Source organism: Mustela putorius, unplaced genomic scaffold (genome assembly GCF_011764305.1).
Source record: "Mustela putorius furo isolate JIRA1106 unplaced genomic scaffold, ASM1176430v1.1 tig00003962_pilon_pilon_pilon, whole genome shotgun sequence".
Classification (NCBI taxonomy): domain Eukaryota; kingdom Metazoa; phylum Chordata; class Mammalia; order Carnivora; family Mustelidae; genus Mustela; species Mustela putorius.
Genome location: NW_025422106.1, coordinates 23,060,426 through 23,087,822, shown reverse-complemented (window position 1 = coordinate 23,087,822; position 27,397 = coordinate 23,060,426). Strand labels below are relative to the sequence as shown.

Below are 27,397 nucleotides of genomic sequence, written 5' to 3'. Positions count from 1 at the left end.
GAAAAAATACAATTCAAAAAAAATGTAAAAGAAACAAAAAACACCTAACCATTCTCAGTCACTACTGGAAAAACTTGAGCGTGTGCTTTAAAAGCTCAATTGCTTTAGAATTAGTATCTTTCAGCAGGAGGAAGTGAGTGCCATGCCCCCTCCCCTTCCTTTTCAAACTATTTATAGTCCCTTTAATTGTAATGCCATTTATTTTATTCCATTTACAGGCTTCATTTTCCTCCCAAAGAGAGGATGAGAGAGAATAAATCTGAAGTGATGAAGGAGAAAAATTCAAACCATCCTGCAAGAGAACTAACAAGTACAAATTCATAGCCCCACGTAACGAAGATCAATGTTATGCTGTGAACTGCCACCATTTACCTAGTGCAAGCTCTTGGGGAGCACAGCTATTTTCATTCTAATGTCTGAATTAGATGAAAAGCTAATTTTGAGGGTGAAAAGCAAAGAACACTTTCTCCTTGGAAGGCAAGATGCTTTCCTGATTTAGTTAATAAATCTTATGATCTCTCCATGAAAAGAGAAGGCAAGTATGATTAGTCCCCTTTTCTGAGAAAATGGAGACACGGAAAATTTAAGAAACATGACCCTGGACAGATACCAAGGACAGGAAGAAATTCTTTGTTTTCTGGGGCTGGCATTTGATACCAAAATGACGATAAGGAAGAGAAGAGTAAGTCTCTCAAAGTATGCCACATGGCTCTGAACCCATCCTGTTCAACCGTTTCCTCTACAATGTGAATGAAGACAGAAGGCATGCCTGCAAGTCTGCTAATGATAAAACGGGGAGGTCATCAAGACTCCAAAAGGCCTCAACTGGCTAGGACAATCAAGCAGAACTAGCAAGAAGAAATGGGGTGTGTGGCAGGGGGTGGGGGGAGGACATAAAGTCCAGTACTTGATCTCAAAAGAATCTCTTAAACAAACAGAGGAGGGAAAAGTTGAAAAGTAGTTCATACGAAAAAAGACCTGGGGCAGATGTTGCAAACTGTTGGCACACACGTGTTTTGTTTGGCCTTCGCAGTATTTGTGGAAGACACTAAGCCAACATCTAAAAATCTGAAGAGTCACATAAAAATCCGGATTTCCGGCTTCTCTTGAAAAACTGATAGATCTGGCATCTCCGGGCTGCACTGAGGCCTGACCAGTCGGTCTGAACTGGGCTGTAGCTGTCTCCTTTTAGAAAGGGCATTCACTCGCCCACAGGATACACGTGGATGCACACTGGCCTACTGAAGCCATTTAGGTTACTTTCTTAGCTCTGTGGGCATCTGTCTGCAACTTTTGACCTGGGGGTTTCGGAGAACTGCCAACTCGACTGTCAGCAGAAGCTAACAGCGGGACACAGCTGCCAGAAACTGCACCCAGTCTGAGGTGATGGGAGAACAGTGTTTAAACCAGTGGTTCTTAACTTCTGAGGAGTCATGGATTCCTTAAAGAATTTAAAAAAAAATCAATGAGTACTTTCTCAAGAAATTAATCTATTCATACAAAAATGAGTAATCAATTTCAGGAATTATAATAATGAATTTCAGTCCCCCTGAGCCCCCAGTTCCCACATTCACAGCACCAGTGCAGAACAAGGAGGTTGAGGCATCCCACTATGTGTCCACACAGCATGTCTACTCCTGGCTAGGAACCCCATTTTAAGAATGATGCTGACAAAAAAAAAAGAATATTGCTGACAAACTGCAAGGCAACTGGGATGATAGAGGGTCTGGAAATAAGATCACAGAGCTGAAGAAAGAATGGTTACCCTAGGAAAAGGAACACTAAGAAAGGAACATAATATCCATTTAAAATTTTAGAAACTATAATAAGGAAAAGGGATTAGGCTTGCACCGGTCCAGCTGGCACAACTAAGAGCAATGAGAAGTTACAATGAGGTCTATTTTACTATTTCAGTTCAGTCTAAGAAAGTAGTTTCTTACAATTAAAGCTGTTCAAAACTGGAAAAGACTGAGACTGCCCTGTAGAACAAAACGGTAGCTGCCCATCACCATGAGTGTCCAAGCAGAAGCAGGCCAGTGAATTGTCAGGGATGTCACAGAAAGGATTCCTGAACTGAGTGCAAGATTGTACTATGGATACCTAAAGCTTCTTACAATCAGATTCTGGTGAGCTGGGCTGGAGATGGCAATTAATAGTTTCTTCCCCTCCCAAACCTTAGTCTTGCTCTAATGCAACAGTAACATGGCAGCCAAGCTCTACTCCAGAGACAGAAGCCCAGGGGCTGATCCTTCTGGTGTTTCTCAGTGAGCATACTGGGAATTGGTCAAGCTTTGGCCACTCTTGAGATTTCACATGCCAACCTTTTCTTTTTCCAAGCCGCTCCTCTATTCACCTCTTTCTACCCGAGGTCAAGCTGTCTGTTTTAATTCTCAGGAAGCTGCATACAGTTCACAGCATATCAGATCGTGTATTAGTTGAATTGACTCATCTTATCCACGAAGTTTGAAACATGTGGGCATTTAATTAAAGCTTTTGCCTGATGATTTCAGCAGAAGAAAATGGGGAGAATTCTGTGCTGTATTAACTTTGTATGAGCATCACAGTCTGGTTAGAAGAGGTCACAGACTAAACCAGGACCAGTTCAAGTCTGCCACGTAGGAGGTGGTAAACAATCAAAGGTCTCCACAATGTGGAACTGAGTGCGAACCATGCAGCTGGTATTTCAGAAATCTCAGAAATCAAAGAAAGTGCCTTACTGTGTCTTCAATTTCTAAGTCACTGCCTCTTCAGAAATAGTTTTGTAGCGAGAACCACTGCTTTTCTAAAAAAATTTTGCTAAAAATATCTTTTAAGACACTGTGAAGGGGAAGTAAACATTTCCCCCTTCTTTAGAGATTAAAAAGCACATCAGTTCCGGTCAAACACGATCAAGATGAAATTTCCTTTGGTCCATAATACTGCCCTCCTCCCGAGTGTTCCTCAGAAGCTTCGGAAACAAGTTCTGAAAGCAGACTTTTCCCTCTATTCCAGGGAAGAGGGAAATCTGGGGCCTCTTGACCTATAAAACTCAGTATTTTGGAACATCCATAACTCTCCCAAGTCTGTGCCAGTCAAGTCAGAGTCTCTCTTCAGCAAACCACCAGCCAGCCAGAGCTGGACAGCAAGACTTTTACCCCTATGAGTTGACAAGGATGGGACCCAAATGCTCCTTGGGAAAAAAAAAAAAAGTCTCGCCATCAGCTTGCATTACAAACTGCTGGAAAAGACAGATGGAGGGGATGACAGGAAAAGCAATTATTTCTTCTGGGCTTCCTTTCTGTCTGGATTCTAAGGAGACGAACACAAAATTCCACCACAGATTGAAATGCTATCTAAACATTCTTGAAAATGTGGTCTTGCTCTCTGAAATACAACCCGCCCCTGCGGCAGCAACCTGTAACCTATTAATATGGGAAGGTGGGGAAGGCCAACATTCCCACCGGCTGTCCCATCTGGGGCCCGACTCTCTACTACAGGGGGTTTGTGACCACAGGTTCAAACACAAACAACTAAATAAAAGATACAGGATCGACAGAGCATGACCCAACAGAAAAATCCTGATGAATCATTCACATTATTTTCCCATTCTTGGAATTTGAAAAACCTGAGACTCCTGTAAAGTATTTTTTCCTGAGCCACTCTAAGAAGAGGCTGAATCACACAAAATAGTTGGGTTATTTCAAATGGTAGTCACTGGGGACTAGTCACACACAAATCAGGCTCTCAACAGCTTTGTGGGGACACACGTTGATCAAAATGATGTTTTATGGTAAAGGGCTTTTGTTTCTTTGCAATAAATAAATAGTCTCATAGAGACCAAATATTCAATACAGTTGAATAAAACGTTACTGGTCTGGACATAAAGCCTATGTGTTGAGAGAAATACAGAGATGAGAAGATTCGATTCTTGCCTCAAGGAACTTATAAACTAGTCAAGGAGACAAGAAGTGTTCACTAGTAAGTCAAAGGAGACCATGGAAGTCAAATGGAAAGTACAGGCACAGGCCTGGGAGCTTGTGGGCGGAAAGCACATACATCTAGCTGAGGGATAGCAGGATAAATTTGCTCATCTGCAGAATGAGAAGTGTGGACCAAATGAATTCCAATTCCCTTCTAGGTCTAAAATTCTGATCCTTTTGTATGTTCAGGTGAGCTAAACAGAAAATTTCATGGAGGATTTGAGGGGGCCCTTAGGTAAGATTTTGAGATGAAGTTACTAGAAGAAGAAGAGGAGAGAGATAATTTCAGGCAGAAAGAGGTCCATGGGTTCAGAAAGCACAGGGTGTGCTTGTAGAGCACGGAGTCTTCTATATGGATGGATCTCAGCAGGATGCAAAACTGGAAAGGCAGATTGAGGCCTTGAAGGCCAAGCAAAGAAACTTGGATTAAATTCGATAGACAGAGGCCACTGAGGTTTCTGAAGAGGTAGATGACAGGGCCAGACATACAGAAGGAAGGCTCAAGGGCGGAAGGAGGCTGGAGCATTTGCAGGTAACCTTGTTACTCTTTATTCCCTCCCAGCGCCCCATGTACACAGGCCACCCCTGTGAAGTGGTACTTCATGGGAGAAACCTAAATGACCAAAACAAAGCAATAAGAACTAAGAACCATGCAGGAACCAGGAAATCGGATCAGCTATAGGAAACTAATATGTCCATACAGAAATACTGATGATAACAACAAGGAAGAAGGTAGATACTTACAAAGAGGCCAATGGAAGACGATTATTAGGAGGAAAAGAAAGTAGCAAAATGGAGGAGAAACAGAGGCAACGATAAAACTAAAAATGTAAAAGGAAGAAAAAGAGACTGGTAACACTGGTCAGCTACTAGCGGAAGAAACACGAGTATGAATGATCAGCACATTTATTCGTAGATGACACCTCCCACCCCCCGCCCCCAATTTGGGTAGCACAACGTATATCTGAAGAAATGGGCTGCACTGCAAGTCGAAGAGGACAAAAACACAGAACTGGAGTTACTACAGAGGCACACAGCGACCTGACTGAGTCAGTACTGAAGAGGGAAGAGCAGACACAGCATGAGAAGACTACAAAGGCGTGCTCAGAACCTTTATTATGACAGCAAGTTTTGAAATATGATGCCTAAACAGAACAGAATCCAAATAAAAAGGAAAATGGCTGATAGATAACATCTGCCCCCCGGTCGTTAACGGAGCCCTCCACCCCATACACTCCCTTCCCACCTTCATTCCCTTGCAACAGCCCTTCTTAGCTAGATCCAAAAAGAACTATAAAACTTGGAAGTGAATACATGTCTGACACAGAGGAGAAAGACAAGGCAACTCTGGTTTTCACACACGGGCTCGCACGGCCTTAGCCTGGGTGAGCTGTGCTACCATAGGCTCCTGCTTGCACAGGCAGTGAGTGAGAGCTCGCTGCTGGTCTGGGCAGTCTACCTCCAGGATTAGTGGGACAAGTCAGGCACATTTCCTGCTGCGTATGGACACATCCCTAAGAAAGTGCTCTCTACAAGCAGGCAGATCAACATTTTGGTTGCTTGTTTGCCGGGTCATGAAGAAATCAGAAGAGAATGATTAATATGGAGGAATAAGTTACTTACTTGCCTGCCATCCTGCCCCACATTTGTTTGACCTCTTACAACAGTTCGAATATTGTCATCCAGTCTCCTAGGAAAAAGTTAAAGGATAAGAATGATTAAAACAACCTCCATTCTAAAGTGACCAAAAGATAAAAAGGTGACAGCGTACCCACCCACTTCCACAGGTTGTACCTCCTTGTCCAGAAAACCAGACAGGTTAGAATGATCTAACCGAAGACCGAGGCCTTAGACCATAGCTAAGGCAGCAACAGTAATGTAAGAAGCCAAGTACAGTACAGACTGATGAGTAGTCCTTGTTTTTTAAAAAACGCTATTCTTGCTTAATATTCAGAGCTGTCCAAATGGGCCAGTGTAAGGTTTAATATTTTTCAATAGCAAAACCCAGGAATGACGATGTTGCTGAAACTTAATGGGAACAAGTCAGAGAATTTGAAGTACCCTCCGCAAAACCCTCAGTTACTTCCTCAGGAGCCAGAGTGCTACATGAGATCCATGATGCACCCTCTGGGCCCTAACTGTGCAAGCTGTGTAGGATGTGGGTCTGTGACCTCTGGCTCTAATAACGACCATTTAGTGGTCCCTCAATCAGAGAAATTTACATCAGTCAATTTCATTTTTCATGTAAAGAATCTTTTAAAGGGATATCGAGAGAAAGCCAAAAATAACCAGTTTGCAGTGATTTTTGGAACATTAGGGAATTCCCATTTTCTGTGCAAATCCCGGACATATTAGCAGTCTCTACCAGAATTGTTATAGCTGAAATCCACCAAAACAATGAGAGATGCCCAACTAAACAATACATTCATGGCAAAGGTCTTCACTGAAAGACCCAAAGCTTGTAAGGAAAAAAGGAATCATCTCCTGGATTGAAAATGAAGGCTTCTCCTCATCAAAAATCAAACAAAACAAAACCAAACAACTACATTTGCCCTAATGACATTAACCATTACAGTATTAATTACAGTGAACAGACACTGAGCAGCTGCCATATGTCACAACTGGAAATCCAGATGTGGGCAAACCAGAACCAGGCTACTGGGGAGGAAAGACACTTGTCTAAGTCTGACAAGCACATTCGAGATGAATCACATTTAATCTTGGGCCACCACAAATACCAACCAGCAGATCTGACTATCCTGTTAGCTAGTATATGGCCACAGAATACATGTATATGCCCATCCTTGTATCTAAGCCTTGGGAGAACAAAAAAAGGTAAATCTGCTAAGGAAATAAAACCATTAAAACTACAATAGAGGGGCTCAGGGTTAAAGCCTCTGCCTTCGGCTCAGGTCATGATCCCAGGGTCCTGGAATCGAGCCCCACATATTGGGCTCTCTGCTCAGCAGGGAGCCTGCTTCCTCCTCTCTCTCTGCCTGCCTCTCTGCCTACTTGTGATCTCTGTCTGTCAAATAAATAAATAAAATCTTTAAAAAATAACTGTCATCAACAGCAAACTTGAGATTTCAGTTTTCTAACAGATAAGTGTGATCCAGAACATGATTAACTAAATTAACAGCATGCTTTTCAGTAATTATTAATAATCATATGGGGTTACTTACCTTATTTTCAGTCTAATTTTGTTCACAACTTCATCTATGTTTGCCAGAGACTATAATAAAGAAGGAAAATGACAGCTATTATTTCACTTTCTAGATCCTTTTATATGGAAATGATAAGCTATCAAAGCTATTTATAACATCTCAAAACATTTAATCATAGTGTGATACAATTTTATTTTAAAAAAGTAATGGGGGGGTGCCTGGGTGGCTCAGTGGGTTAAAGCCTCTGCCTTCGGCTCAGGCCATGATCCCAGAGTCCTGGGATCGAGCTCCACATTGGGCTCTCTGCTCAGGGGGGAGCCTGCTTCCCTCTCTCTCTCTCTCTCTGCCTGCCTCTCTGCCTACTGTGATCTCTGTCAAATGGATAAATAAAATCTTTAAAAAAAAGAAATAAAAAAATAAAAATAAAAAAGTAATAGGGGTGCCTCGGTGGCTCAGTGGGTTAGGCATCCAACACTTGATTTTTTGACTCAGGTCATGATCTCAGTGAGATCTAGCCCCACCATGGGCTCTGCACTCAGGGAAGAGTCTGCTTAAGATTCATTCATTCTCTATCTCTCTCTCTCTCTCTCTCCCCCCTCCCCTCTCTCCCCATCTGCCACTCACCCAGCTCTATAAATAAATAAATAAATAAATAAAATCTTAAAAAAAAAAAAGTATAGCAGTTGTTGGCAACTATTGCAAATTCCAGCTTGGTATCTGTTTTTGTAAATACAGTTTTATTGGAACATAGTCATGTCCACTCATTTACCTATTATCCACAGCTGCCTTTGAGCTACAAGTGTGAAGCTGAAATAGCTGCAACACAAACAGAATGGGTTGGGGCGCCTGGGTGGCTCAGTAGTTAAGCAACCGCCTTCAGCTCCAAATTGTACAACTCTACTTATACAGTTCAAAAATAAATGAGAGTATTCTCTCATGTTAGAAACCAGCAGGACAGTAGTTATCTCTGAAGAAGGTAGTTACTGTGATGAGGTAAGAGGGGCCATCTAAAGACAAGGGCATCAGGGTGGCACAGTCGGTTAAGTGTCATAAGATCAAGCCCCAGGGTGGGTACCATGCTCAACAGGGAATCTCCTTGACATTCTCTGAGATTCTTTCCCTCTGCCCCCCAACACTCTCTAAAGTAAATAAATCTTTTTAAAAATAATATGTTGTATTAATGTCTTCTTTCTTTTTATTTATTTGTTTCAGAGAAAGAGCATGACCAAGAAGGAAGAGGGGCAGAGGGAGAGGGGAAGCAGGCTCCCCACAGAACATGGAGCCCAACGCAGGGCTGGATCTCCCAACCAGGAGATCATGACCTGAGCAGAAACTAAGAGGTAGATGCCTAACTGACCGAGGTACCCAGGTACCCCCCCCCTTTTTTTAAGATTTTATTTATCTGAGAGAGAGAGAGAACAAGCAAGAGAGTGAGAGGGCACAGGAGCAAGGGGTGGGGGAGAGGGAGAGGGAATCTCAAGCAGACTCCTAGCTGGGAACAGAGCCCACGCAGGGCTCGATCCCAGGACCATGAGATCATGACCTGAGCCAAAATTAAGAGTAGGATGCTCAACTGAGTGAGCCACCCAGGCACCCCTAATATCTTATTTCTTGACCTGAATGGTGGTTACATGGTTGTAATCATTCTGTGAAAATTTATCAAATTATATACTTAAGATGTATGTATGCATCTATATTATACTGTATTTTGATGAATAAATCTATTTTTTTCTGAGTTTGTAGGTTCATCAGAAAAAATGCCTGGAAAGATAAATATTAGTAGCTTTATAATCTAAATCTACATAGTAGCTGTAAACTATGAAATCAGTAGCAACAGCTGTATCTAAGAAAAGGATTTAATTTTTTTCTTCTTTTTGCCTATAAGTACTTACTAATTGCTCTACACTGGCTATCCACTGCTACCGTAATTATAATAAAGTTATTTCTATCTTAAAGACAATGACAAAACAATGGGACTACTTCCAACCTTAAGCCAGCAGAAAACGTGAGGAAATGGTGCCCCCTAGTGGAATATAGTACAATTACAGAGCACCTTTTTTTTTTTTTTAAGGTTTTATTTATTTATTTGACAGACAGAGATCACAAGTAGGCAGAGAGGCAGGCAGAGAGAGAGAGAGAGAGGAGGAAGCAGGCTCCCTGCTGAGCAGAGAGCCCAGTGTGGGACTCGATCCCAGGACCCTGAGATCATGACCCGAGCCAAAGGCAGCGGCTTAACCCACTGAGCCACCCAGGCGCCCCAATAGAGCACCATTTTAACTCAAGTTGTCAAAATGTAAATTTTAGAACTCTTTCCCTTTCCCCCAACAGATATTTTACCTGAAAAGGAATCGGGGGTAATGCAGGAATTGTGTTTATAAATTGCTACCAGCAACCCCTCTGGTGGCAGGAGGGGGCCAGGAGCCTGCCAAGAACCAGGTCACAGTGTTTGAGATGTCAGACCAGGCCATTTACATCTTGTCTGTTCTGACAAAGGCAATGGTGCTTAGAATTTTCAGAAATCTAGACCGAGGTGATGATAAATCTCAGAGAAGAGAAGTTATTTTAAGTGATGAATCCCCTGTCCAGTCACTCTGAAACCAGCCTGGGTATAAGTCACCACTATGGTAAAAGGAGCTGAGTTTGTTGAGGACCTAGATTTGGCCCAGCTCTGCCACTACAAACCTGCTCAATGTACAGAGGGCAAGCTGTTCAGCCTCTCTGAATTTATACTTCCTCATGTATAAATTGGACACAACAGTTCCTACCCTGACTATCTCTGCTGGAACCCATTCCCTTAAAAACATTTTCTTGTTTTTGGTATTTAAAAAGAACTATTTTTAAAATGTTAACATTTGGAGAATCTGGGTGAAAGGCAGCCATGAATTCATTGTACTATTCTTGTATATTTTCTGAGAATGGATAATTATACCAAAATTTTAAAACAGTAATCTAGGGACACCTGGGTGGTTCAGTCGTTTAAGTGTCTGCCTTTGGCTCAGATCATGATCTTGGGGGTCCTGGGATCCAGATCCATGCCAAGCTCCTTGCTTAGTGGGAAGTCGGCTTCTCCCTCTCCCTTTGACCCTCTCTACCACTGGTACTCTCTCTCTCTCGATCTCCCTGTTTCAAATAAATAAATAAATAAATAAAATATTTTTTAAAAATTGTAATGTATTTCAAATTGGTAAAACATGGACATGACCAAAAATGGCAATAGAACAAGTGAAGAAATAGTGAAAATCAAGGCTTCCTCTTCCCCTGTCCTGCCTGTCTCCCCCAGTTCTGCAGAGAGGCAAGGGCTCTGGGATGGTTTCTTTTGTACCTTCCCAGAAACAATCTATGTATTTAAAGATTATCCATAACTTACATCCCCTGCTTTACGTAATACGCAGTGTCTTGCATCATACTTTTTTCACTTAACAATGTAAGTTGGAGGTCATTCCGCAGCAGTAAATATTGCTTTGGGTGGTAGAGTAACCAATTCTTTTTTTTTTTTTTTTTAAGATTTTATTTATTTATTTGACAGAGATCACAAGTAGGCAGAGAGGCAGGCAGAAAGAGAGGAGGAAGCAGGGCTCGATTCCAGGACCCTGGGATCATGACCTGAGCCAAAGGCGGAGGCTTTAACCCACTGAGCCACCCAGGCGCCCCAAGTAACCAATTCTTAATTAATACTCCTTAAACACGAAGGTCTTGCTTAAGCCATGACAGTTTTTCTAAGGAGAATAATTCAATGTATGCCTTCAGATATTCAACTGCATTTAAGGGAGCATTTATGGCCTAAATGGCCATAGTAGAAAAGTCAAAATAAATCAGGCCACATTTACTCGAGGGACTTTTATGTCACTACAGACACAGGGCAGGGAGGCTCTGGAACAAAGAATCCAGATCGGTGACCCTGGCTGCAGGTGATATATCCCCTCTTTGAGAATCACCCTTCTAGTGTAGGTATAATGCAGTTATACAGTTTTATTTTATCATTTAAAAATGTTTTAATTATTGAAAAGTATTCCCTGATTCTTTTTTTTTTTAAGATTTTATTTATTTGACACAGAGAGTGAGCACAAGCAGGGGAAGCAGCAAGCAGAGGAAGAGGGAGAAGCAGGCTCCCCGCTGAACAGGGACCTGATGCGGGGCTCGATTCCAGGACCCTGAGATCATGACCTGAGCCAAAGGCAGAGGCTTAATTAACCAACTGAGCCAACCAGGCTCCCCTGGAAGTCTTTTTGAATCTAAAAGCAATTCTTGCTGATTACAGAATATACAGACTCCCCCTCCCCGCCCCTCCATTAGAAAATAATCAATCACCATTAGCATCTTGGTATATTGCTTTCTACAGTTCCTTCTAAGCAAATATGTAGCTTAAAAACAAATTAAACTGGGATGATAAACAATCTGACATGTTATTGTTTTCATTTAACAACATAACATCTAGAGCACTTTGGGGGGGTTCATTAAAAATTTTTTAGATATAGCTTCACATTGAAGAGGAAAATTACCCAGAGCAGGCCCAGGCCAGGAGGCCCCAGAAGATGGAAAGTTACTAACAATAAGCTAGAGATCACCAGAAGCCCTACTGGGAGCAAGAAATAACCAGTCGCTTCTGCTTCTATAAACAGGCTTCCTGCCACAGGCTCCTTGACTACGGTTCCCACTTAAAGCAGTCCCTACTCCCCCAGTTTAAACCCACCCACAAGCCGGCAGCTTTGGAACCTAACTGCCTTCAGTCCCTATAAAAGCCCTATAACCCCATCGCTGGGGGCCCAGAACTTCAAGCATGAGCTCATCTGGGTCCACCGGCCTAAAATAAATCCGAGTTCTCCTACTTCTCCAAAAGTCACTTGGTCTCTCACAGGTCTGATTATTTTTTTGCAACAACATGACTCTTCTTTCAAAGTTCTTGGTTATATTAGTTTTATATTCATTTTTAATAGATTTTATCTAGATTCCCCTAATCAAACCTCTAATGAAAACATGACAGGGTGCCTGGGTGGCTCAGTGGGTTAAGCCGCTGCCTTCGGCTCAGGTCATGATCTCAGGGTCCTGGAATCGAGTCCCGCATGGGGCTCTCTGCTCGGCGGGGAGCCTGCTTCCTCCTCTCTCTCTCTCTGCCTGCCTCTCCAACTACTTGTGATTTCTCTCTGTCAAATAAATAAATAAAATCTTTAAAAAAAAAAAGAAAAGAAAACATGACAAATGATTACTTTGTTTTCTTCTAGGACACTAGAAGAGTTTCCCAGATTATTGCTAGCAAACCTGGCTACTCTTCAGAACTACCCAGAGAGCCCTGATAAAGAGAGAAAACGGAGTTCCTCCTACTTGGACCTAGGGAGTTAGAAACATCCAGGGATCTCCTTGCCTCCCCAAACATACCTCCAGGCAACCACAGACTTCCAAGTTACTGCTGTTCAAAAGAACTCACACACACATCCTCCTCCTCCTTTAGGTGACACTAAATTTATTCTTGATATACTGACATCTACTTTAAATATGCTAAACTTATGATTCAGAAGAATTTGCTGCAGGGCCCTGACTTGGGTGGCTTTTGCCCAAGATCTAGCAAGAGATTTCTAGAATTTCTAACAAGAATTTCTAAAAGAAATTCTAAATCATGCCACTATTTTCTGCTACCTTTCCATTAAGGTCCATGGGACTCTGGGTTGAACAATATATTACTAAATGAAAATCCAGGATTGGGGAAATAAAGGTAACCTTGTGTCATAAATGTTCTTAGTTTGCTATAAGAAACTGCACTACAGGGCACCTGGGTGGCTCACTGGGTTAAGCGGTTAAGCATCTGCCTTTAGCTAAGGTCCTAATTGGGATTAGTCCTGTCCGGCATTGGACTCCTTGCTTGGCAGGGAGCCTGTTTCTTCCTCTCCCTCTGTCGCTCCCTGGCTTGTGCTCTCGCGCTCTGTCAAATAAATAAATAAAATCTTTTAAAAAAAAGAAAAAAAACCCCTCACTACACATTATCATGTATGAGGAGGCATAATCAGACAAGACATATAACTGCATATGTGTTCTCATAAACATGCAGAGCTACCTTCAATAATTTAAAATAAAATACATATAAAAACATACCAGGAAAAAGTAAGAACCTGGCGGTTTCCTGAACAATTTGCAAATATATTTTGGCTTTGATGAGTCAGCCTTCTTGACAGGGTGGGGCAGATGACATTTTCACGGCTAAAACTGCTGTTTTTATACCAGTTGTTCCCAAATTTCTATCTCCAGCTAATTCCTAGAATTCCTTTCACAGAAAACAATGAGCTCTAAAGGCTATCTGTGAAATCTCAAAGACAATTACAGGGAATCATACCATTTCTCCAACTTCATTTTGAAAAATTAACATGTCCGTTAGAAAAAGTTCAGGAAGGATATACGCCAAGGGGTGCCTGGGTGGCTCAGTGGGTTAGAGCCTCCGCCTTCGGCTTGGGTCGTGATCCCAGGGTCTGGGGATCGAGCCTGGTCGGGCTCTCTGCTCGGCGGGGAGCCTGTTTCCCTTCCTCTCTCTCTCTCTGCCTGCCTCTCTGCCTACTTGTGTTCTCTGTCTGTCAAATAAATAAAGGATATATGCCAAAATACTAACAATTATGGGGATTATGATCTCCAGACTCAGATATTCCAAGTACATATTTCTACCTGGATGGCCCCAAAATGCTCAAAACTTAGCTCACTCTTACAGCCTACTCCTACCCTATTTACCACTGAAGCTTACTTTTCCTCCCTAGGCCCAATTTTAGGTAAAAGGTGTCAACATCTACCCAGTCTGCAGGCTGGAAATCAAAGCTCAAAATCCTTCATTTGGTGCATAACGTGCAGCTGAAATGCCATTTCTTCTGTGAAGTCTTTCTGGATCCCTCAGACTTAGTAAGTAAGTGCTCTGTTTTCACAGTACACTACATGCTTCTTTCATAGCAACTCTACCACATTTAAGCTGAGCATTCTTTCTCCCTCTGGTCTTTCTGGTTCTCATCCCAAAAAAGCATGTTGGGGGTACCTGGGTGGCTCAGTAGTTAAGTGTCTGCCTTCAGCTCAGGTCATGACCCCGGGGTCCTGGGACTGAATCCCGAGTTGGGCTCCCTGCTCAGCGGGGTGTCTGCTTCTCCCTCTACCCTTCCTTCTGCTCGTGATCTCTCTTTCTCTCTCTCTCAAAGAAATAAATAAAACCTAAAAAAAAAAATACCCCAAAACAGGGGCGCCTGGGTGGCTCAGTGGGTTAAGCCGCTGCCTTCGGCTCAGGTCATGATCCCAGAGTCCTGGGATCAAGTCCCACATCCGGCTCTCTGCTCAGCGGAGAGCTTGCTTCCTCCTCTCTCTCTCTCTCTCTGCCTGTCTCTTTGCCTACATGTAATCTCTCTCTGTCAAATAAATAAATAAATAAAATCTTTAAAAAAAAAAAAAAAGGAAAAAAAAAATACCCCAAAACAAACAAAAAAAAAAAACAAGCATGTTAACAAGGCGGTGAATACATCACTATTAAATGTTTAGAATGGTGTCTGGTACGCTCAATAAATGTTAATTATTATTAGAGTGGTCGCAGAACTTAGGACTCTTCTGAGAGCAAGCAACAAGTAATAATAGCTATACAAACAAGTCGTTGCAGAGTCATAATAACTTACTGCTAATCTGCCAATGGTGTAACTAGTACCCATCAAGGTAGACTGGAAGCCCTATGTTGGTAAGAGCCACATCTATCCTGTTTATCCTCCAGCCCCCAATTTCCTAGAGAGTGAGACAGAGGAGCTGTTTTTCGATTTGAGGAAATTTTAGGTTATAAGTCCTTTCAACCACCAAACTCTGACTTTTGACTCCCTAACAGCTTTCCAGTCTTGCTCTCTCCATTCCCGTGTTCACTCAGATTCTCCTAGTCCCTCTTAAGTGATCCATCACAGCAGTCTACTAACCGGTCTCCCTGCCTTCCAGGTCTGTCTTCCCCCAGTTCATCCTCCCCACTGTGGCCAGGTGGGATTTTGAAAATGTGACACTCTGATCCAGTAATGACCCTGATGAGAGTCCCTGAATGAACACCCCTGCCTAGTCACAGTCTCTGGTGTAGGGTGTGCACATCCCCAAGAGGTTTGCAATAATGCTTATTAGAGTGTGAAGAGACAAACATTAAAACCTCTGTTTTTATTATGTATATGACAAACACTACTAAAACCTCATTTATTTAAGATTGGTACTAGAATATGTGCATAAGATTTCGAGGGTATCCAAGCTTAAAATTTAGTTCAGTGAAAATGAGTTGTGTGGAATGAATTCTACCATGAGGCGTGTGGTATCCAAAAGAATGCAGTCTGCAAGGCCAAAGAACAAAGTTCCTTCAGGTTCCTGGCTCTGCCAACCCCTTTAGCCCCCACTTCCTAGAAGGCCACGCTCCCTGTGCATGCTCTGTGTTTCTCATGTCTGAGTCTGCCCTGTGCTTAGAAGGACCTTCTTTCCCTATCATCCTGGAAGATTTGCCTGGTGGTTTACTCTGCCTCATTGTGTTTTGCCAGACTGCCACAAACCTGGCCACTTTATAGGTATCAAGTGTCACTTTATAGGTTAAGTACCTCACACACAGAGACCTTCCCCGACCACCCATCTCAAGGAGCCCCTCCCCAGGCGGTCATGTTCTATCACTGTGCCTGCTTTTATCACAACATCAACGATGGTTTTCTTATATATGTATTTGTTGATCTGTTTATTTTTTTTCCTTACACTACACTCCATAAGACCAGAAACTTGCCTGTCACATTTACCATTTCTCCCCAGTTTCTAAACAGCGCCTGGCGCTTAGTAGACACTTAAAAAATGTCTCTTAAGTGAAGGAATGACTCCTTTAAGATTTGGTGGAAGGGCTCCCTCCTCTCTGAGGTTTTGATCTTCTGAAGAATTGTTTCCCTGTTCCTCACTAAACCATTGCATAACTCTCTTCCAGTATTCACCAATGTCTCCCCCAAACTTGATCACATACACTTCAAGGGAGCATGGATTAGGCATCATTCATTTTTGTGTCCCCAGCACCTAGCACAAGTTGACCAATAATACCTGACAGGTGCCCACTGAACCACTAAACATTTGCTGAATTCATAAATGAAAAACCAAGAACTCTAGCTGGTCTCCCAACTCTTTTTTTTTTTTTTTTTAAAAAAAAAGGAGGCTCCACAAGCCCAAAGTGGGGCTTGAACTCAGGACCCTATGATCAGGGACACCTGGGTGGTTTAGTCGGTTAAGCGACTGTCTTAGGCTCAGGCATGATGCCAGGGTGCTGGGATCCAGTCCCGCATGGGGCTCTTTGCTCAGCGGGGAGCCTACTTCTCTCTCTGCCTCTGCCTGCCACTCTGCTTGTGCTTTCTCTGACAAATAAATAATAAAATAAAATAAAATGGACCCTAAGATTGGAGGCTTAACCAACTGAGCCATCAAGGTGTCCCCCAGCTTTGCTGTTTCTACTTCTGATCTACTTCTCACCAACATACCCATAAACCAATTTTGTAAGAAAAACCCATCTGGCAAGTCACAGGCAAGTCACCCAACACAACAAAGTAAACAGTAAAGTCTGAAAATTTACATCTCGTAACAGGAGTGAAAGTAGTATTATGATTCCTGGGTTATCCTGCCCTCTTCATCCCACTCTTCCCCATTAGTTTCAAAAATCCTTTCTACTTCCCAGTATACTATGAATGTGGGGTTCTCTTACAAGCTAAAGGTGTAATTTCTAATAATATGCTCACAAGACAAAGAATTCCACTCTCACACAACAGTATTTTGTATTAAGATACCTCCCACCCTTAATCCATTACAGTGGGGTTTGATTTGAATTTACCTCTCACTTGTTGATCAAGTCTCCTTAGATTATGTAGTATAACACACCAATCATAACACTAACGATGAGATAGAAACCACTGGCATGAAGGAAACTCTATACTTACTTGTTCCGTTGGGAACAGGGTATTGATATACTCCACGGCATTGAAATCTGCTCGATCTAGAGGATCCTGGCTTGGAAATACCTACAAAAAGACAGGGGATTTAAAATAACTGTCATTTTTCTGTCTTGTTTCATGTGTTATTTCTTTCCTTCCTATTAAATGGTAAATTCTTTGAAGGCAAAAAAATAAAAGAACAACAACAACAAAAAAAAATATCTTTTTCATCTTACAAGGCCTAACGCACAATTGCTCAGTAAAATTATCTGTTAAAGTAAATCTTCAATTTTCACAAACATCTGTAATTTTAACATCTTGGTGCCACTAACAGAATGTGCGACTATGGCAAGTTCCACAGATATCAACAAAATCCCATGGACAAGGAAAAATAAATGGGCATTGTCCACTATCAGATTAAATCAGCTGATGACATGATTGTACTAAGGAAGCCTTGAGAAAAGACTTATGCACTATGTCTCTGGGAAGGCTCAGCATTAGAATTCACTACGAATCAAAGCAATTTTTAGGCTCAGACAGGGTCAGGAAAATGGAGCTTGCCTTTGGGAACTGTCCATCCCTTTAACAGAAGAAAGAATACTGCCTTCTGAAAAACAATTCCCTTCAAAAGCTACAACTTGAAGAATATATAACAAGCAGTCGAGGGGCACCTGGGTGACTCAGCCGGGTAAACGTCTGCCTTTGGCTCAGGTCATGATGCCAGTGTCCTGGGATGGAGCCCTGCATCTCCCTCTGACTGCTGCTCCCCCTGCTTGTGCACACTCTCTCTCTCTCTCTGACAAATAAATAAAATAAAAATCTTAAAAAAAAAAAAAAAAGAAAGAAAGAAAGCAGTCGTGTGTGTGATCACCTGAATACCAAATTTCACCAGTTCAAGATAGTCATTCTGAAAACCAATTCTTTTCTGATGTCTCTTATTAGATAAACTTATGCCAGAACCCAGTCTTATTAAGAAAGAGCAAAAATGTGCTCTTCTAAAATTCTTGCCAAATGGTAACTGACTGAATTGTTTGTTTCTTCTACTAGAACCCACTAGAGAAAATGAAATGCATGTCTTTTTCTGTCCAGTGGAGGTGGGTGGGGAGCTGTGTCTTGAACAACTAAACCTTTGCCCAGAGGTCCGGCATCCTCAGGATGTGCCAAATGTGCTTTGTATGGCTAATCCAACCACTGCTAGAAAAACACATATCCAAAAATCTATAAATGGCACAATGCAAATAAATCAGTACAGTGACACACCTAGAGTAAGTGCTAATGCTCAGTAAATATTAGCTATTAGTAATGATAATAGCAATGCTTTACTTCAGAAAACTTCCCAATGGTCCCTAAATGCGGCATAAACTTCCTTTACTTAAATCTTAACCCCTACACCACTACCTTTAAAGGAAATCCTCTCCCTTTATCAGGAGCAAAACTCTGCACAAGAGTCTAAATGACTATTTCTAATATCCTTTCAATAAACTTGAAAAGAGAATTTAATCAACCAAAAAGTCCTTGAAGGGAAGAAGGCCTCCGGGCAATATCCTTCAATCCAATCCAAATCAATCAACAGCAGGAATTCTCAACCATTTAAGTATAGTAAAGGGGTCCTTTCCCAACCGTGTCCCCTCTGCTCAGTGATCCGCTTCAGGTATTAAAGTTGCTCCTCCCCTCAATACCGAGTCCCTCACAAAGGGTTAGACTGAGACTCGGGAGCAGCGGCACACCAACCTGGTAAATAACCCCCCCACAATCTGAGGTTGGTGTCCGTGAACTCCTTTTTTCCAGGTTCATGCTTTCAAGGGTCACGGTTTCTCTGCCCAAACAAACGAGGACGCCTTACCCTCCAAAGACAATCAAGGCCTAGAAAGGGCTCTCTCCCTCCCTTCGATTCAGAAACCCCTTCCCACCACCACCTTCCTCAAACCTTTCCCTTCCCTTCATCGCCTAGCTCCCACTTCTCCGTCCCAAGACCGCTTCCTCCACGTCCCACCCCGGGTCCCACCCCCAGACTTCCCTGTCCTCCGCTCTCCTCCCCTCAGGGGGCGGAACGCTCACCTGCTCGATGGCGAGCTGCACGTCAGGCGTGAGCTGCAGCACGGCTTCCAGCTCCTCTACGAACTCCAGCTCCTCCTCCTCCATCATCCCGCTGCCCAGCTCTCTCCTGACGCCCACCTCAACCCAGAGTCTCTCCTCCAGCCGTCACCCAAGCCCCAGAACCACAGCTCTCTCCTTGCAGCGTTCAGGAAAATCTCCTCTCTGTCAGCCAGCCGGGCACTTCCGGAAAGCTGGGTACTTCCGGAAAGCCGGGCACTTCCGGGATCCGGGGCACTGTGGGATAGCGGAGGACTGACCTCTGGTCGCCCGGAGGAGGCATTCCCATCACGTTCCGAGTCTCCCGGGGCGGATTTGTGGTCCGGCGGTCCCTGCCTGCCTTCAGCTCTCCTTAACATGATGGGGTCCCGCTTCACCTCGCCGAGGGCGCGCCCCCCACTGAAGGCCCCGGTGTTGAGGAGGGCCTGGCTGCCCTGGCAGGACCCCCAGTGAGGGTAAGCCCCAACAGCGTCGCGACGTACCGATAGCAACCCTCACAGGCCGCGAAGCCGGCGATCCTACAGCTCCCAGGGCCCTCTTGATCAGTGTCCCCCAGGTGTCCCCCTGCCACCGGGGGGAGAAATGACCCCAGCTGGTAAGTGGCGATGTGGCCAAGGTCAGTTTTCGGAGGGATAGCGTCCACTTGACAGTTAAGTTCTCCATGTGCCAAGCCTCTAGTAAGGGTTTTCTGGGGGTGTCTGCAGCTTCTCCATGGGGGGGAGGGTATGGTGGGCGTGAAGGGCTAGATTAGACAGTGCTCCGCCGCTGGGGAAATGTTTACTTTCTGAGACTCAGTATCTAGAGCCTAAGTCCCATTCCAAGACTGATAAACTGTGGGTTCATGAGCAGATCACTCCTGCTGCCCTGCTTACCCCGCAAAGATAAAAAGCGCTATGCAAATTTAAGCTAGTAATACAGGTAATATTAGGGTGTCTAGCTCTTGTGCACCGCAAAGGAAGGAGAGGCCAGATCACCCTGTGGAACCACTTTTCCTCCAGACACTTAAAACAATGAGGCGATGGCAGCCAAGGAAGAGTTGTTTTACCAGTTAAACATTGTGAAATTGCAAAATGGAAGAGTCCCTGGCCCCACTCAGCTTTTTTTCTTTTTTCTTTTTTTTTTTTTTTTTAGTTTTAGTTTTATCGAAGTCGTTTGTAGTAAAAACATGGAAGCGATTTCTAACCGTAAGGGGAGGCTTAAAAATGTTACTGGGCTGTACAATAGAATAAATAGTTTTGACTCGTGAAATCATGGTTTTGAAAGTTACTTGCAGGGAAAAATGTGCTTAATATATGCCAGAAAGTAAAATGTACATTTGAGGGGCCCCTAGGTGGCTCAGAGGGTTAAGCCTCTGCCTTCTGCTCAGGTCTTGGTCTCAGGGTCCTGGGATCCAGCCCACATCAGGCTCCCTGCTCAGTGGGGAGCTCCCTGCTCCCTCCCCACTCCCTCTCTGCCTGCCTCTCTGCCTACTTGTGATCTCTCTCTCTCTTTCTGTCAAATAAAATCTTTAAAAAAATGTACATTTGAGAAAGCAAAAATGTACAGTGTGGTCCCAGTTCATGTGTAGTTTGCACATATAAAAATGATAGCAAATAGTACTGTTCTGTGGGTGATGGCATGTACACTCTGTACATTTTCCCAAAATGTCTACAAATAAACTGTCATACTTTTGTAACACTTTTTTGAAAAGGAAAATGTAATTTTATCCACCTGTTTTGGGTCTGTATCTTTTATATGAGGGCATAATTTACATATAGTAAAATTCAGCTTCTGGTTTATAATGCCAGGAGTTTTGTTAAGTGCATATAGACATGTCACTACCACCCCAGTCAAGTCCTAGGACAGTTCTGTCATTCCTCCAAATTCCCTCATGCTCCACCCCATTGCTTGGCAACCACTGACCTGATTTCTGTCCCAACAGTTTGGCTTTTCTAGAATGTCATATAAATGGAATCATATAACATGTGGCCTTTTTGAGTCTGGCTTCTTTCACCTAGCATGAACCTGTTGCGTGTCATCCATTTTGTGCATCTATCAGTAGTTCATTCCTTCTTGCTGGGTGGTATTCTGTGTAGCTATACCACAATTTATTTATCCATTCCTTGTTTGAAGGACATTTGGGTTGTTTCCAGTTTTTGGCAATGATGAATAAAGCTGAATAAACATTTGTGCGCAGGTTTTGTATCAGCCAAAGTTTCCATTTTATTTGGGTAAATACCTAGAAGTGGGATTGCTGGATTGTATGGAAAATCTGTGTTAAACTCTGTAAGAAACTGGTAAACTCTTTCTCCAAAGTGGCTGTGTCATTTTTGCATTCTTACCAGTGCTGTATGAGAGTTCTGGTTGCTCATAGAGTTTGTTTGTTTGTTTGATTTGTTTTAAAATTTTTTTAATTTATTTATTTGATGGTGGGGGGGGCACAGGCAGAGGGAGAGGAAGAAATGGGCTTCTTGCTGAGCAGGGAGCCTGACGTGGGCTTGATCCCAGCATCCTGGGATCATGACCTGAGCTGAAGGCAGATGCTTACACAGACACTTAATGACGGAGCCACTCAGGCGCCCTGCTCATAGAGCTTATTTTTAACAATGAAAATAAGTAACATTTCCTAGCCCCTACTATAATGTCAGGCACCATGCTAGGGAGTCATTGTCTCTTAATCCACATGGCAATCCTGAGGTTAGAAATTAGTATCATTGCCCCATTTAGCAGATGAGAAAATGGAGATGTAATTACAATAAAAAACTTGCCTAAGCATTTCCTTGGGAATCTACAAGAACCTTCCCTTTCCCCTCTTCCAATAAGACTATTTAAGTGTGTGTTAAGCAACTACACAATACTGTTTGAAATGTTTGGCCAAACAAACAAACAAACAAAACAATACAAAAAAACCTTGTCTAAAGTCCTGTAGCTAACTCATCCGAACATTCATTTACTCATTCAGTAAACTCACTAAATGTATTGAATGAGTGAACGAATGTTCCTACTGTTCCTGCTGGTGATAGGCAGTAGGCTAGGTGCTGGGAATTTAGCAATCAACAAAGTAAACCCATTGCCTGCCTCCACAGGGCTATTTCCGTGTCTGAAAGGGTATTCATACAAATAAACATAACTGTGATAGGTCTAATGGAAGACAAGACATATATCAAAAGACTATTTTGATAGAGTGTCTGGATTGGATTTGGGGGTCAGAAAAGCTTCTCTGAGGAACTAATTTTTAAGCTGAAGCAAAGGGTGGGGGGTGGGAAGAATTGGAAGTGACAGATGAAAGGAATGGTACATGCAAAAGCCTTTAGGTTAGAAGAAATTGGCTGCAGCGGGGGGGGGGGGGGACTTTGAAAGCTAAGGGGAGAATGGTACAAGGGGAGGCTAGAGAAATATCTGGTACCAGATGACCGAGGCTCCTGAAGGTCATGCTGAGGAATGGGAAACCTTTGAAGGATTGTAAGCAGAGAAGTGATCTGATCAAGTTTAGCATGCCTGCCATCAGCCTTAGTCCTCTCATTTTTGTTTTCTTTGCTTCTGAGCAGCGTGCATTATTGTAGCCAGTCAAGCAATGAGGATGGGCCATCTCCAGTCCATATTCGTGCTGTCCCAATTTCCACTGATATCCTTTTATGCATCCATTGTCAACTCTCAATTACACTCCCCTAGCCTTCCTATTCCAAAGCTCCCAACTCAGTGATTTCTTTTCTCCCTCTCTGCAGATATTAGTAGTGAACATGAGCTTGAGTTTAGGAGAGTTGCACAGTAAAAAAAAGTGTAAGAAGATAAAAGAACAAATATAGGTGGACACTAGGTTTTCAAAGAAGGCATTAATAGGGCACCTGGGTGGCTCCATCGGTTAAGTGTTGACTCTTCATTTCAGCTGGGATCATGGTATCAGGGTTGTGGGAGCAAACCCTGCTCTGGTTTCTCTGCTAGGCATGGAGTCTGCTTAGGATTCTCCTTCTCCATCTGCCCCTCCCCCTTCCAAAAAAGGGGGGTATATATATATATATTTTTTTTTTAGATTTTATTTATTTATTTGACAGACAGAGATCACAAGTAGGCAGAGAGGCAGGCAGAGAGAGAGCAGGGGAAGCAGATTCCCTGCTCAGCAGAGAGCCTGGTGCTACAGGACTCAATCCCAGGACCCTGGGAGCATGACCTGAGCCAAAGGCAGAGCCTTTAACCCACTGAGCCACCCAGGTGCCTTAAAAAGGGGGGCTAGGGGTGCCTGAGTGGTTCAGTGGGTTAAGCCTCTGCCTTCGGCTCAGGTCATGATCTCAGGGTCCTAGGACCCAGCGGCTCTGCTCAGCAGGGAGCCTGCTCCCCGCCCCGCCACCTGCCTGCCTACTTGTGATCTCTCTTTCTGTCAAATAAATAAGAAATCTTTAAAAAAAAAAAAAAAAAAAAAAAAAAAAAGATAAGTAATGGGCTAGACTGATTTATTTATGATTAGCAGAAGAGGGAAGTGGAAGAAGTCAGGAAAGACAGCTTATACGGTCTTAAGATAAAATATGGACGTTTACATATAGAAGTTTGGATATGAAAAAAAGGAGCCGGTGATATTGTCACAAAGGAGCTCAGTTTAAAAAAATTGTTTTGCCCCTGTGGGATGGGGTATAGCTGGTGACAGAAAACATATTTTATCACTTGAAGTTTTACCTTATACATAAATTTAGTCTCTAATACTTAAAACACATTCACATACCTCAGAGACCCTGTCTTTTAATGGGCAATGGAGAAAGGGTGGATTGGCAAAAGGATAGGCCACAGGGGGTTTGTGGTATGCATGTCTGAGGACAGCATCAAAATAAAATGGGAAAAAAAAAAAAAAGACAACAACCACCAGTAATCCCCAAAAGAATTCTTATAACATTTCTCATTATGCCATAAAACAAACCAAACAAACAAACAAAGCTAAGTCTATAGATGAAAGTATTAAGTGGTTTTAAAATAGCCTTTGTTAATGAAACCCAGTGAGGTCTCTAAATTTCATGTGCCTGTCAATTTAGCATTTCTTTCTGACTCAGTTAAAAGGAGTCCCCAATACCCTGTTGTATTTGCAACTGGTTTCACTGTTTTCGAAGTAGCTGTACTACATTAAGTGGACATCATGCAGAGTATGTTATTTTATAAGATCAAGACAGTATGGTTCTTCATTTAAGCTTCCCTTCCATAATGACCTTCACTCTCCATAATAACCTTCCCTCCCCTCCATAATGACCTTTCCCTAAACACCTGAGTTTTTTGTGAAATTTCTTGCCAACCCTCCCCCCGCTGCCAAAAAAACAAAAAACCTGCAACATGTCTGAATGATCTGATCCTTACCTACTGAGCCAGTAGCATAGCCCCTTGCCAACGTTGTCTTAACTAAAAATACTCCCTACAAATTTCCAAAATGCCTCCTAGGACTCCTCAAACCCCATCACACGCAGATCCTATTATCACTATGGGTGGCAGAGTTCCCACATCAACTTGTAATGGGGGAATGCAGTTTGATTTCTGCAAGAAATCTTATTCGAAAAATGTTTTCTTGGCTTTCCTTTAAGGACTATTTTTAGTACACGGCTTTTCATGAAGATACAGTCTTTTGCTGACCAAGCCTCAGTTTTTTGAATATCCAGAACACCACTGCTCATTCTTGATTGAAATTCAGGTGTTCTGCTTGTTCCCATAGGCTGGATACCTGGTTTCGTTTTGATTGGTACTCTGGTTCTCTGTGCATGCCCATTCTTGCTAAGCAGATCATAATCTCCAGCTAGCTTCAGCAGCTCCCCTGTTCCCACGATCATAGCTCAGGCATTCAGTCATGTATACACGCTAGCTCCCAGATGTTTTTAGAACCCTTCCACATTGGCTACATTGGGTTCACATTCAGTAATTCCCTCACCTACTCAACAAGGTGATAATTATAGAGGCCAAAATGACAAGCCCTTTTGTGTAAGTCTTAAACTTTACAACAAAAGTAACATTAGTTTTGTAAAATTGACATTAACTAACGAATACAATCATTATAATGTAGCTACCATTGATTCATTGTATCTGACTCCTTTGAGTGTCCAGTATCTTTTAATCTTTCTTGAGTCTGGATCCCTTGGAGGACATGAAGAACTCTGTGTAGATCCTTTCCCCCAGAAAAATACACATTTGCACATTTTGCATGCAACTTTAAGGGCAGGGGGATCCCACTGAATATTTCTTTTTTTTTTCTTTTTTTCTTTTTTAAAGATTTTATTTATTTATTTGACAGAGAGAGAGATCACAAGTAGGCAGAGAGAGAGAGGAGGAAGCAGGCTCCCTGCTGAGCAGAGAGCCCAATGTGGGACTCCATCCCAGGACCCCGAGATCATGACCTGAGCTGAAGGCAGCAGCTTAAACCACTGAGCCACCCAGGCGCCCTGAATATTTCTTAAAGTTAAAAAAAATTTTTAATGTCTTTTATAAATCCATGCCTCCTTCTGCTGAACATAAAAATCTTGTGAACAACCCTCCCACACATAATATTCTCCAGTTTCACAATCACTGATAACACGGTTGATATCCCTTCTCCACCAGCCAAGAATGTTTTAGCTGGCTATGTTTTAGGTTTACATTGGAAAAGCAGTTAAAAGTTTTATTTCCTTTTTCTTTTAAGATTTTATTTATTTATTTGACAGAGAGAGAGACAAGCGAGAGAGGGAACATAAGCAGGGGGAGTGGGAGAGGGAGAAGCAGACTTCCAACCAAGCAGGGAGCCCGATGCAGGACTTGATCCCAAGACCCTGGGATCATGACCGAAGGCCATTGCTTAACTAACTGAGCCACCCAGGCATCCCACATATTTATACTTCTACCAGTATTGAGAAAAGTACCTATGTCCTTGTGTCTTTATGTACACTGGATATTATCAGTTTTTTAAATATTTACTTACAAAGCTTTTATTGGCCTTTTGTATTCTGTTTATTTCCAGTTTATATTATTTGAATAATTCTGTTGTGTCATTTGTGTTTCTTCTTGACTTATAGGATTTCTTTGTCTATTCTGGATATTAACCCTGACTTTGCTATATACTACAAATATTTTTTTCTAAACTATTAACTTGTCTTTAACTTGTAACTAGTGCCCTTTGATGTACAATTTTGCTTTTAGCATACACAAATCTATCTTTTTCTATATGACGACCTGGGTTTCATGCCTTGTTTGGGAAGGCTTTCTCTAGACTGTGAATTCTAAAAATAAAAATATTTTTCTTTTTTTTAATATATATTTTTAAAATTTTATTTATTTATTTGAGAGAGAGAGAGAGAGAGAGCATGCGCGCATGAGAGGGGGTAAAGTCAGAGGGAGAAGCAGACTCCCTGCGGGAACCTGAAGTGGTACTTGATCCTGGCACTTCGGTATCATGACCTGAGCCAAAGGCAGTCACTTAGCCAGCTGAACCACCCACATGCCCAAAAATATTTTTCAAACTTTTCTTCTGATATATCTATAATGTTGCTTTTCATGTTAAATCTTTTATATATTGAAATTTATGTTTGTGTTTAGTGTGTGGCATTGTATTAGTTTTCTGGGACTGCCGTAACAAATTACCAAAGGCTTAGTGCCTTTTGACAACAGAAATTAATTTTCTCAGTTCTGGAGGCTAGAAAAGTCTGAAATCAAGGTGTTGCTAGGATTGATTCCTTGTGTGTGGTGGGGGGTGCCCTGAGAAGACACTGTCCTTGAGAGAGAAGCCAGTCCTTGGCATCCCTTGGCTCATAGATTCATCTTTCCAATCTCTTACTCCACCTTCACGTCATCTTCTTTTCTGTGTCTGTGTCCTTTTCTGTTTCTTATAAGGATACTCTCATGAATTTAGGGCCTACCCTAGTCCAGTCTAGTCTCACCTCAATCCTTACTGTAATTAAATTTGCAAAGACCCCATTTCCAAATAAGGTCATGAGGTTCTGCAGGGACAGTACTCAACTAATTTTATTTTTTCCCAAGGAAGGCTAATGGTTTCTGTGGTGTTCTTAGTCCTTCCTTTCTTCACAAGTATGATGTGTTTGCCACATACTAAATTTGGTGGGTCTGGTTCAGGACTCTGTTTTATGCCATGGATTTGTTTCTTCTACACTATTTTAATTACGATAATTTGAGGGTGTTTTGATATATTGTAAATTCCTCCCTTCCCCCCAGTGTTCCTTATTCAAATATTTCTTGGCCATTCTTGCACATTTTCTCTAATTCCTGTGAGCTTTAGGAAGAGCTTTCTGAGTCTATGAAAACCGTGTTAGGAATTCCATTGGAATTGTATTGA

At 42.4% G+C, this 27,397-nt stretch overlaps 1 protein-coding gene across 1 annotated transcript in view; it reads right to left on the bottom strand.

Moving 5' to 3' along the window:
• Window positions 1-19,344, bottom strand: part of VPS53 (VPS53 subunit of GARP complex) — a 137,025-nt gene extending 117,681 nt beyond the window's left edge. The window contains exons 1-4 of the mRNA XM_004746893.3: window positions 19,099-19,344; window positions 17,047-17,127; window positions 7,142-7,191; window positions 5,583-5,649 (exon numbers count right to left, since the gene is read on the bottom strand). Of these exons, the coding sequence (XP_004746950.1) occupies window positions 5,583-5,649; window positions 7,142-7,191; window positions 17,047-17,127; window positions 19,099-19,185 (285 nt within the window). The 5' untranslated portion in view covers window positions 19,186-19,344. The remainder of the gene's footprint in view (window positions 1-5,582; window positions 5,650-7,141; window positions 7,192-17,046; window positions 17,128-19,098) is intronic.
• Window positions 19,345-27,397: the final 8,053 nt, after the last annotated feature.